General features: G+C 41.0%; 1 protein-coding gene across 2 annotated transcripts in view; it reads left to right on the top strand.

Annotated features, from left to right (window-relative positions):
- Window positions 1–12,304, top strand: part of LOC114789235 (leucine-rich repeat and fibronectin type-III domain-containing protein 2) — a 92,460-nt gene extending 80,156 nt beyond the window's left edge. For both annotated transcript variants that reach the window (XM_028978433.1, XM_028978442.1), the window contains exons 4-5: window positions 6,870–8,265; window positions 11,043–12,304. In XM_028978433.1, coding sequence (XP_028834266.1) covers window positions 6,890–8,265; window positions 11,043–11,982 — 2,316 coding nt within the window. In that variant the 5' untranslated portion in view covers window positions 6,870–6,889 and the 3' untranslated portion in view covers window positions 11,983–12,304. The remainder of the gene's footprint in view (window positions 1–6,869; window positions 8,266–11,042) is intronic.
- Window positions 12,305–13,205: the final 901 nt, after the last annotated feature.

Genomic DNA, 13,205 nt, shown 5'->3' with positions numbered 1-13,205 from the left:
AGCTTTTCCAACCTTTGAAAACCATGTCTGTTATCAGATCTATGTGCAGCCCATCTGCAAGCCTGTGGTTACAAGTGCTGCAGCAACCCGTGTTTCACTATGGCTCAAATTAAGATGACAATCAGTGAAGATAATCAAATTATTCATATTTAATATACAGTTGCAAATTAAATAATAATTAGCTAATTAAATGTATTAAATTAATTTGCCAATGGTCATTGATCAAGAAATAAAATGTGATTAGCAAATAAAGGGTGATTTTTATTTACATGTATGTCTATAACATTTATAGCCAGTATGCAATTATAACTATTCATAGGTGCCACTTGTTCATGGGCACATACAGACAAATGTATGTAGTCGGAGAAAGTACGACACAACAACAGGTCAGAGGTTTAGAAGATATTTCGTTTATTACACTTGTCTTAATTTACAAAATGTGTTTGCAAGTCAGATCAGCAGTGAGAGTACAGTCCCTCTGGATTGAAAAAACACACCACTTAAAGATGATCACGTCAAGACGGGATTCCTGTGTCCTAGAGCATTGCTTCTATACATTTTAACATTGCAGGCATGTCACAGCAGAGGTGGCACTTGTTCATGGTCATAGTAATTATCTCAGCAGCAGACCAGGCTCAAATTTTGTCAACAGAGCACTGAATTCATTTTGAGTAGGTGTCTTGAAAGTGCTTTGGTGGTGCACACAGAGCAGAAGGAGGGAGTGAGTATTGGGCAAGCACAAGAACGCTAACCCAGACCATGTTAAACAGACTGGGTTGAAGTCAGATCACGTTCTCACCACAAATGAACTGCCCCTGAGTTTGTTTAGCGTCGGGGTGAGACCAACTGAGGAGACCACATCTTCTCCAACTAATCACACCAAGGGGGAAATCTGAGCTAAAACGTGCAAGAAACTCAGAGTGTGCTGAGGAGCTTCTGCCACAGGGACCATTTGTCAGGAAATCATAGATGAGAACAGTTATGCATAAAACATGATGCGGAGCATGTGGATTGTTGGCTCCTCAATGTGCTGCCACCCAGGTCTGTTACTCTGACTTCAGCTGTAAATATTGGAATATATCACTCAGACAGCGCACAAACTCCAATAAGTGTGTATGTTAATAAAGACACTGACTGATGGCCATGATCCTGGTGAGGAAGAAGTTTACCTGGGACCCAGCCTGGCAGACCTCGCTGTGACTGTGATTGGATTTCAGATTTCCAGTCTAATGTCTAAATGTAGTTTCTGCATTCATGAAATGTCATCACTGATAATGGAATACATGTTATAGCTATTCGTGCACAGAATACAAAGATGGAGTATTCTGTATTCAGTCCACAATACATACGTGGGGTGGAAGTAACCTAGTGGGTAACACACTCGCCTATGAACCAGAAGACCCAGGTTTAAATCCCACTTACTACCATTGTGTCCCTGAACAAGACACTTAACCCTAAGTTGCTCCAGGGGGGGGACTGTCCCTGTAACTACTGATTGTAAGTTGCTCTGGATAAGGGCGTCTGATAAATGCAGTGAATGCATGCTTTGTGTATTCAGATGCAAATGTGAATAGATTTTTTTTATGTTGATGCTGACGTGGTGTAAAAGATTTCCCTTACGCATTTTGAGTGCATTTTAATTAGTCATAAAACCCACATGCATGAAGGTGATGAAATAAACTAAATATAATACAGCACAACAGTATTACAGAAGCATTTTAAAAAAATGACACATTTTTTTTGGTTGTTGTGCTGATTTCTCTGTATTTTCAGGTTGATGTCTGCGGTCCGGTATTCTCCATGTCTTCTGTTATGCCCCTGTACACCATCTACCAAACACTTTTGACACATTTGATCTGTCCTTCATTAAAAATGTTTTTGATTTGGAATTTTCAAGCAACAAAGAAGGTGTATTCTCTGATGACAAGAGCTTTATTACTTTCATGTTCTATGTACTTTCATGTTGTGTTGCTTTGTTCATGCAGTATGAATGAGAAAGATATGTTGCTCAGATTTCTTTCTTTTAACCTTTTCTTAGCAGAATAGTAAATTAGTTAAAAGAAAAGCATTTCAAAGTCAGACCCAATAAGCAATACAGAATAAAACAAAGTACACTTTGGTGTAAAAAGGCACATTTCATACAATAATTCCATTCATGCTACATATAAATACAGATATGTATATGCCATTTCCTGGGTGGGAACTACGTGTTCTGTGATTTTAGTCAGAGCCTTTTAGAGTTTACACAGCCGTCTCAGTGCTCGGTGCTTCCACTCGATAGCTTTTTCCTTCTCAGTTGGAAGGTCACTTATATTTCTCCTCTGCTCTCACTTTCTTACCCCCCCTCCACAGCTCTCCCTGTCCATCCAGATGAAAGAGGCTTTTACCGGGATGTACTTTTTGCTCTCACCCATTCATTAGGGCCACAGCTTTTTGGCCTTCATCTCTCTTGAGAGAAGCATTTTTTTGTAGGAAGCTTCCCATTATAGCAGATGCCCCTTTGTCCTTTGTTCATTTTTACATTACATGCTGCGAATATGTCTGAACCAACAGCTGGTTGAGGTCCATCTCTCCTGTTGGTCGGCCGAGGGCATGATTCGAAGTTGTGTAATGCATTCTTGGAAGAAATATACTAACTCCATTCAAAGTCTGATGGACCAGTCCAGGTAGAACAAACAGCCACGTATCCAGGTGTAATGTGCCAGAAGACTGTGTACCAGAATGCTGAGCCATGACTGTGCAGCTTTCTGTTGTGCAGATGAGGAAAGAAAGTGCACTTCGGTTAAAAGGAAAGCCATGAGGAATTTAGTGCATTGCCACAGAAACTTATTAATAATATGTCCTTCATCAATTGTAACACATAATAATTGAGAATTATGGCATATTAATGGTATTGGTTCTGTCTTTCTGATCTCATAGAGTGGTTTTGTTCAAAACACAACATAATCTCAGTAGGCTCTTTAAAAAATTGAAATTATATTTACTATATTTACTACATGGAATGAAGATATGGGTATCTAAGAGACGTTGAGTAGCCATGACTCGAAGCCATGACCAAGTTGATGAAATATGAGCATAAATAATTATGTTTCCATAAGCTGAATATTCTTAGCAAATTCATGATTCATGAGATTTACACTATGATCCTGAAAGTATGCTTGGATCACATCACTCTGCATTCTTTCCCTGGCAGGATTTTGAAAAATGCAGTTAGTTCCATCCCTGCCTGCAGGCTATTGTATCCATTAGTCACTTTGCAGTTAGTTTTTTTAGGCTTTCATTTATTTAGAATTTTCTTCTGGCTGTGAAAAGCATTTGCCTTGGTCAAAGTAAATATTAAAGTCAAATTGAAACATTTATACTATTTTATATTTTTATGTACAGCCAATTTCCAGAAATGATGGGATGGATTGCAACTTCCAAAATGTATGTAATTTTTGTAGAGAATTTGTAGAGAAAATATTTGTGAATTTTTCATTGGATACGACAAATGTGTTGCCCAATAAAGTGATATATAGGCAATAATATTGTAACTATTTAAAATAATGAAGTTATTATATAAATATAGAAGACACAACTGCAGAAAACAACAATTAACAAAAGAAAGGATGAATGAGGTGAGGACTGTTCTTGGACTATCCGCTCTCATGGTCTTGTGCACTAGACTCACCCAACCACAGCCACCACCACCCCTCAAATAGTCATGATTAACAATTTCAGATATTTTATATTAGTTAAGATATAATCTAATGTTTTTAAGAAATTAACAGATTACTTCCTGTAACAGATTTGTTATTTGTAGTCTTAACGTCATAATCTTTTGGCCAAAATTTATATTCAGATTGGCTTTATCATACACTGATTTCTGCCTTTTTATTCCATAAGAACTTCACATGATTCACTTCATCTTTATTTCTGCATGCATCCTCAATCCAATTATCTCTGTGTGACACACACAATCCAAATGTGGCAACCCTGCAAGGAGTAATAGTATTTTGAGAGGGTGTGAGGTTGTCACATATAATGTTGCTCATAATTATGAGTTATTGAACACTGGTGAACACATAAGAATGCAAAGGCAGATGGGGTGGCAGACCACAATTAGACAATCTCAATGTTTTGCAGAGGCCTTTATTTGCCTCTTAGGATTAATAACCCACATTCCCTCTGATCTTGCAAATTAAACTGCTTTCCAGCCTCCCAAACAATCCCTGTGTCCCAGGCCCTGTCTGCCATTTTTAATGGATTTAAATGGATTTAATTTTCAAATGTGCTCAGAATTACCAATGCAAATCCGCAAGAATGATGGCCTTTTAAATGAAGGAAAGTGTCCCCATTTATTTTCAAGTTGCATCTGCAAGCGAATCCTGCTACCACATTCACAATTGCACCCATTCTCTCAACTAAACAAGCATACAGCCAGGGCCTTGGAGCATTTTTTTTTTCTTTTTATGCAATGTCTCAATAATGAAATCGGGAAAATGGAGGCCTTCATGTAAGGTGAGAGAGAATTTGTGACTGATTTTTTATTTTTTTACTGGGTGAGCCACTTTTGTTACTGTTAGTGCAAAATGAATTTCTGGGTTGAGATGAAAAGTAATACAGTGATGCAATGTGTATACAACTATCTAGGGCAGGGGTGGGCAAACTTTTCAGCTCAGGGGCCACATTGACTTTTAATATATGACAGACGAGATGGGCCGGGCCAGAACCATATGCATACATAACAGACATAAACATAAAAAGGCATTACAGTGTTCATATTTACACAATCAGTAACACAGAAAGTCAAGGACAGATCTCCAAGTAATCATCCTTTTGTACTTCATGATCACACTGGCATAAAATGTTTAAGATATCTGCATTTTGTGTATTTGAAGTGTGCGTGTTTAATGATTGGATCTGTTTCTTTATATATAGTAGTACAAAGGAGTGAAAATGTATGTATGAAATACAGCCTCTCTTTCCATCACATAATAAGTATGTGCCACATAGTGACCGTCACCAAAGGTTTTAAGGGCGACCACGATAAGCCTTTTGATATTGAGTAATTGTTGGACTGTTAAGGAGAATAAATCAAGTGTATCCCTGAAGTGGTTATTCAGGCAACCACTTAAAAACACGAGTATTGTCACAGATGGGTGCAGTCATTGGCAGTGTAGGAGATCCGTCCTTCACTGGTGTGGTTTGAATTTCTGCTTGCTGATTGGGTCCTGACAGTTCAACTTCATTTGCTGTAAAGCACACAGGACTGAGATCATTAGATTACAAGATTCATCCTGGGTAATGCGCAGCGGTGCAAAAAATGCAGTTGAGGGAGTGTTTGGGAACAGCGCTTTCACAAATGGCGTCTTTTACGTCGTTCTGTTGTTGTTCATGATCCTGGAGATTATTGTATGCCCTGACTGCTTGCCATACATGACTGCTCATTTACCATGCAAGCCAGTGTAAAACCTGTCTGGTTCGGGCAAAGATCTTCAGCTCTATCTGTGCCAAATGCGCCACCTGGTGTAATGCAGTTACAGTTATGGGCAATTATTTGGGCAAATCGGCACCAATCTATGGCAGGCCTGCGGGCCATAGTTTGCCTGCACCTGATCTTTATTTTAAATACAAATGAGAATGGTAAAGCAGATTTTCATTACTGACCAAATTTCCATTAGGTTTTGTGGCCAAGAGACGATGCATGTCATGGAGTGACATACATTTAGTAGGAATAGAAGATTCAACTTTTTTTTTGTTTCAAAACATTATTGCACATGAGTGAACTTTTTTGGGCTAATTTTATTTTTCTCCAGATATCACCTTCATCAGTCTGGTATCTTGCATTATTATTATTTTTTTAGGGAGAAGAACACTGCACAAAAATGCATTAAAAGTGTCTATTCAAAAAATAAAACCTCTACTGCAGCGTGCTCTGCATTGCAGTCATATCTCATACAAAAAGATGTCCGACTTGACAGCAGTCAGTTTATTCTCTGCCCCTTCAGCAGTCGGCAGATCTCATGCGACATCACATCAGTTGCAGACAGACCTACGCCCACCCACTGTTATAATCAACCTCTCCTCTATCTTGGTTTTTTCGAGCTTGCTTGGAAGTTTTGTTCCTATTGGTCACACAACAATAAAATCACAGCACACAAAGGTTAAAGTCCAACTAAAATAAGCAAAGTGTGAGCAGAAGTTCACTTGCCTCATAATTTATTTAATTAGGGTGGTAGTAGCCTAGTGGGTAACACACTCGCCTATGAACCAGAAAACCCGGGTTCGAATCCCACTTACTACCATTGTGTCCCTGAGCAAGACACTTAACCCTAAGTTGCTCCAGGGGGGGACTGTCCCTTTAACTACTGATTGTAAGTCGCTCTGGATAAGGGCGTCTGATAAATGCTGTAAATGTAAATGTAAATGTAAATTTAAAATCGTTCTTTAGACTTTTACAAACAATGACATACATGCCATTCAAAACTGTGGGCTTCAGAGTGCAAATGCTTGCCACATTTGTTCTGAAATCAAATTGTAGGCCAAGTTCTTGGTATCATGTAGGTTTGCAACACTTTCATAGATGTCAAGTTGTCAACATTTCGAATCCCGATCTGCCAAGCTATCACTGAGGTGCCATTGAGCAAAGCACCGTCCCCACACACTGCTCCCCGGGCACCTGTCATGGCTGGCCACTGCTCACTCAGGGTGATTGGTTAAAGGCAGAGGACAAATTTCACTGTGTGCACCGTGTGCTGTGCTGCTGTGTGACACTTCACTTTGAATTGTAAGTCTCCAGGCACCAGGTTCTTTAAACATTCAGTTAAACAGCCTGATATTATTTTTCAGTGATCAGCTAGATTCTTCTTGTTCTCTTTCTCTTACAGATCCCTGTGTGTGAACTACCATGGCCAAAGTGCTCTGCTGCCTCCTGTTCTTGGGAACTGCAGTATTGACGGCCTGTGCATGCCCAAAGTATTGTGTCTGCCAGAACCTCTCGGAATCCCTGGGAACACTCTGCCCATCAAAAGGCCTGCTTTTTGTACCACCAAACATCGATCGGCGGACTGTTGAGCTGCGCCTGGGTGGGAACTACATCATTAAGGTTACTCAGGGAGACTTCACCAACATGACGAGCTTAGTGGACCTAACGCTCTCCCGAAACACCATCAGCTACGTCCAGCCCTTTTCTTTTATTGACCTTGAAACTCTGCGCTCCCTCCATCTAGATAGCAACCGGTTGACAGAACTGGGCCCCGATGACCTACGGGGGCTGGTCAACCTCCAGCACCTAATTCTCAACAACAACCAACTGAGCCGAATCTCAAAGGAGGTTTTCGATGACCTACTGCTAACACTGGAGGACTTGGATATCTCCTACAACAACCTCCGTCAAGTGCCTTGGGAAGCCATTCGCAAAATGGTCAGTTTGCACCAACTGAGCTTGGACCACAACCTTATTAACTTCATAGCTGAAGGCACCTTCACAGACTTGGAAAAACTGGCCCGTTTGGACCTCACTTCCAACCGTTTGCAGAAGCTCCCACCAGACCCCATTTTTGCCCGTTCCCAGAGCGGTGCAGTGCTCACCACTCCATTTTCACCTGTGCTTTCTCTCAGCTTTGGAGGCAACCCACTGCACTGCAACTGTGAAGTGCTGTGGCTGCGGCGCCTGGAGCGAGAGGACGATATGGAAACTTGCGCTTCTCCTCCAAGTCTGAAGGGGCGCTATTTCTGGTATGTGCCCGAGGAGGAGTTTGTCTGCGAGCCGCCTCTCATCACCCAGAATACGCACAAGTTGCTAGTTCTGGAGGGCCAGACAGCCAGTCTGCGTTGCAAGGCAGTCGGAGACCCCATGCCAGCCATTCACTGGGTCGCCCCAGATGACCGACTAATCAGTAACTCATCAAGAGCAACAATTTATGAGAATGGAACTCTGGAAATTATGGTCACAACCTCCAAAGACTATGGCACCTTCACCTGCATCGCTGCCAATGCTGCTGGGGAATCCACAGCTTCCATAGAGCTGTCCATCATCCAACTGCCACACCTTAGCAATGGAACAGGCCATGCCTCTCAGCCAAAGTCGCGCCTTTCAGACATCACAAGCTCTACCAAGACCAGCAAAGGGGAGGCCAAAGTGCAGCCTGAGCGTGTGGTGTCTGTGTCTGAGGTGACTTCAGTCTCAGCCCTGATTAAGTGGACGGTCAGCAAGACGGCCCCCAAAGTGAAAATGTATCAGCTCCAGTACAACTGCTCTGACGACGAAGTCCTAATTTACAGGTAAATACATTCCTTTGCCTAATTTGAACTTTGAACAAATACACATAGACAACACAATGTGGCATAATTTTTTTCTGAGTTTAATCCCTGTTAATTGCTCTAGTAAACCACAGCAACTTTCATCTCACAGATCAGTTTTATGTTGTATGTTGCATGCTTGCGATTTGCAATTCGCATTATAGTGGTGCCACTGAGTTAAAGTTATGTAGCAATATAAATGGCATTAACAAATGTGGTTTCACACACAGCACCATGATCTGTTGGACTAGTGATAAGCTAGAAATTATGTAATATATTTCATAATAAACGAGCAACTTCTTGGAATGTGTTGACTCCAAGAGATAAGAAATAGCTTTAAATAGTCACTGAAATGGAAGCACAGGGGAAACACAAGACTTTATTCGCTGTAAACATGCATTACTCACTGCTGTTTTTGAACAGTTCAGCCTGACTCTACTCATTTGTAATCGCAGATTTCCTTAATATGTCTAGCAGGATCTGAGTCGCATTACTGCCTCTGGTTTATTAAAGACAGTACATTTCCCCTCCACTGCGTGTCAGATACTGTCACCATCTTCTTGGAATGCAGATGGGTTTTCGTTTTGCTAATGCTGTTGGTATGTCGGTATGTGTGTGAAAGGGAGGGTGAGATACTGTGAAAGGTTTATTCTATGAGCTGTTTGAGAACAATGCATTTGCCCCTTCCTGAGTTTTTAAAGAACATCAGTCTCATCATCACTCCTCCCATCCTATTCACATGCAAAATGCATCTCAAGTGAGCTGAACATTGTTTTATTGCTTCATTTATATATTTAGACATTTCCAGTGATTAAATTTGATCGGCTGTGTGTTTCTACATTGTCATTTGGTCTGACCCTGCCACTAAAGCCAGTTGAGTGTGTGTTCACTCTGACTAGCTGTTTGACTAGCTCTGATTAGCTGTTTGCTGTATTCCAGAAGAAACTATAGTGAAGTGTCCCTCATGCTCTGATAAGAAGTGTGTATGGATGCAGTCTCTTGTACAAATGACTTTTTGAGAATGCTTCCACGGACACAAACCATGACATTTTAGGAAGATGCACCTTACTGCAGGAAAATCTGAAATGCTGCATTAACCTGAGATGCAGGCAGTTGAAGATCAATCAGGGAACTGGGAAGGGGCAGGGAAGCCTCATAAAGCTTCCCCTCTCTATGAGAAGAAAAATATGAATGAATAATGAGCTGTCTTAGCACAGGGACAGAGTCTAATGAACATATGAAGCGTCCATACACAAGGTAGATTTACTACAGTCCCACAAATGACAGATGTAAGGGTTCCAGTAGAGCAAATACTCTGGAGCCAGTAAGACAACTTGTAAAAGAAAATAATCAATTTATCGTATTATCAGACCTATTTGCAAGAAGGAGAAAACTGTGAGTCAACTGAGCCTTTATGAGACCTTTCAAAAGAGCTGTTCAGATCTCATTTTCTATTATTCTGCTAAGAGTTGAACTAATGGGGTTTATGTATAGACTGATTGCCTTACATGCATGACTCAAACTTACTGTCCTTACTGCAGGACAATAGCAAACTCAGCCCACGGTATTCCTATACACAGCAAACACCATAAAAATTGGAAATTCACAAGCATACAACTGAGGAGCTGAATAAAAATCTCTGTCCTTTGTATTTGGTACAGCTTGATTATTAATGAAATCAATGACTAGCTCATCTTGGACTTGTTACATTACATTGATTAAAGGTTGAATTTAAATAGAGGTGGATCCTTCACCATTAGAAGCTAAAAGTCCAACCAGTTGAAAAGTGGACTGATGATTGGACTGCCTACTGATTTCTAGGTTCTAGATCCTGATTTTAGATCAATTCACTAGTGAATCTTTCCCTACACTCTGCAATTTCACTCAAAATGCTGAATCTTTAATTGTCTAAAATACATTGGCGTTACAACTCTTAAAGTCAGGAACGTCAGAACGTCAGTGGTCTTAGGTGCTGCGTTCAGGTCACAGTCTCTGCTGGAGGCATGGGTTCGAATCCCACTTCTGACAGATAATCCTCTTTTGGGGCAGTGGTGGCCAAACGGTTAAGGAAGCTGCCCCATAATCAGAAGATTCATATCCCAAGCCACTGAGGAGCCACTGAGCAAAGCACCGTCCCCACACACTGCTACCAGGGCGTCTGTCATGATAAATGCAGAGAACACATTTTGTTGTGTCTCCGTATGCTGTGCTGTAGTGTATCACAAAGAAAACCACTTTACTTTCAAGTACTCTCACTAAAATGAAAAAAAACTATTTCCCTTTACAATAAATTAAAGTACCCTTTACAATGTACTATATATATATGTGTGTGTGTGTGTGTAGGTATAATAATTTATTAATGTCCCTGAGGACATTGTCAGATTGTAAAGGGTGAAACACAAGTAGCTTTTTAAGGGTGTCTTTTCATCTCCTTTATTCATGTGGAAAACTGCTGAACCAAGAAGACATCAATCACAATGCTTGAGCCAATGCTTGAGTTCTGTCTGGGATTTTAATTTAATTATGGTTTCATCACTCAGAGAAGATCATTGATTGTTTTCATGTTACTATCCACTGTTACATATCACATCAAACATACAGCTTCAAATGAAGCAATCACTCTAAGTGGCAATGTGCATTTTAATAACTGTTTAGCATGTCACATTGGCCACGAGCTTTGATCTCTTCTGTAGAGTCAGGCATGGGTAATTGAAAAAGTGCTTAGCCTCTGTTAATAACTCTGTGCTTTCTGTTCAAAGGATGATCCCAGTGGCCAGCAAGGCCTTCGTTCTGACAAACCTTGTGCCAGGAATGCAGTACGACCTGTGTGTCCTTGCCATCTGGGATGACACCGCTACCACCCTAACAGCCACCAATGTGGTGGGCTGCGTGCAGTTCATCACCCGAGATGAGTACCATCGCTGCCAGGCCCTTCACAGCCAGTTCCTGGGCGGTACAATGATACTAGTGATCGGTGGGATCATTGTGGCCACGTTGCTGGTCTTTATCATCATTCTCATGGTAAGGTACAAAGTCTGCAGCAGCTCTCGGTCCAGTAAACTGCCCGAAGTGATCAACACCTACTCACAGACTAACGGAGGCAACCAGAGAGTCAATGGAGCTCCCCCTCAGGTCAAGCCTATGGTGGTGGTCAGGGATGAGGTGAAGTGTGGCTCCCTCCAGAGCAGCATCTCCTCCTCATCCTCCTCCTCAGGCTCAATGGATGTGGGAGAGGCTGACCACTACAGCCTACGCAGCGAATGCAGCACGCTCCACAAAAAGTGGAGGAAGCATGTACAGTTAAAGACACGGCCTAACCTGGACCACCTGCTGGGGGCATTCGCTTCCCTGGAGCTCAGAGGCCCGACCAAGGAGCAGGGAGGCCCCTCCTCCACCAGTCCTATGGCTCTGGGTATGGGTACACGGTCCGATAAGGTGCCACTTCTGGGCCGGACAGACTCCAAGCTGGATCAGATGCTCACCCTACCAAACGAAAGCAGGCCCAAGAGGAGCCATTCGTTTGACATGGGCGACGTTGGTAGCACACAGTGCCTCAGCTACCCACAACGCATCAGCAACATTTGGACTAAAAGGAGCCTCTCTGTCAATGGCATGCTGCTACAGTGTGATGAAGGTGATGGAGATGTGGACAAAGGGGCTTTTGAGAGCTCAGAGTGGGTTGTGGAGAGCACTGTGTGATGAGGGCAGGAGTTCAACAGACGACCGTAGTGAGGTTTCATGATGTGGGACACAGTGACCATGCACATGACACCTCAGGGGTGTTTCCAATGGTGTACTGCATGAAGCTCATACTTTTAAATACTGTTGTTCTCCTTAGTGTGATAGCAAAAGATGCTACGCTTACCATAGACAGGGCTGGCCATGTTCACTAATGCCTGGCTGTTTGAAGTGATTACTGACTATCTACTGGGCAAGATATAAATACAGACTAATCATGCCAACCGATGCCAAGAAGACTTTGCCCTGGCACAATTGGTAAATCGCATGAGATGAAACATTTCCGGAGAAAAAAAAAAGATGAACAAACTAATGTAATAAAATGTTGTCTTCATATTTTTATTTTGTATACTTTTTTTTTTTTTTTTTTTAAGAATTCCTCTACTTTTTCATCATTTTTTGTCCTCAAATGTGTCTGTTTCTCTTTTATTGTTCCAAAATGGGAAACATAGACTTTTAAATTCACATTTGGCAAAGTTGTGACCTATCTCAACAGAAAACAAAACAGTGTGTTGTTTCTGCCCCAGTAATGCTGTGCTGTAGAGCAGAACTCATTCACATTCTGTCTCCGGAGTTAAGTATAATGATACATTATTGGATGTACATAGGAAAATGGACATTCATGGGGCTTAAATAATTTGACATTCAAATGTCAAGTTCTGTCACTTGGTATTTTTTCATTCATATTTCAAATACAATATAATTCATGCAGTGATGTGACAAATGCATATAATTATAGTTATATTACAGATTTATTGTTTTTAAGAGATATACTGTAAAATTTAATATGTATTCCAGACAACTGTTATTTAACCCTCCCCGTTTTATTTTTTTTTTTACCAGTGGCGTTAATTATCTCTCATGCTGTGGTTAAATTTATAAAACTTTGTGAAATGAAAAAAGCGACACTCTGAAAATGCCACTGCATTTATTTTGAATGTATCATTGCGTTGCTGTTTGTGCCAAGTCATAAAAGAAAGTCATGAAAAAATTGCATAAACCATATACCCTATTTTAAATGGCTACAAATGCCTCTTAAACCACATGAAAATAAATACTAAAAAGTGATAAAATAGATACTTAAGACCAAGAGATTTGAATTAGTTGTATCTGCTCTGTTTTTTCTCTTTTGGTCAATTGTGTTTCTGTACTGGTCTTTCTATAAACACATTTGTACAAAGATT

Source organism: Denticeps clupeoides, chromosome 1 (genome assembly GCF_900700375.1).
Source record: "Denticeps clupeoides chromosome 1, fDenClu1.1, whole genome shotgun sequence".
Taxonomy (NCBI): domain Eukaryota; kingdom Metazoa; phylum Chordata; class Actinopteri; order Clupeiformes; family Denticipitidae; genus Denticeps; species Denticeps clupeoides.
The sequence above is the reverse complement of the archived record's forward strand: the minus strand, read 5'-3'. Positions and strand labels throughout refer to the sequence as shown.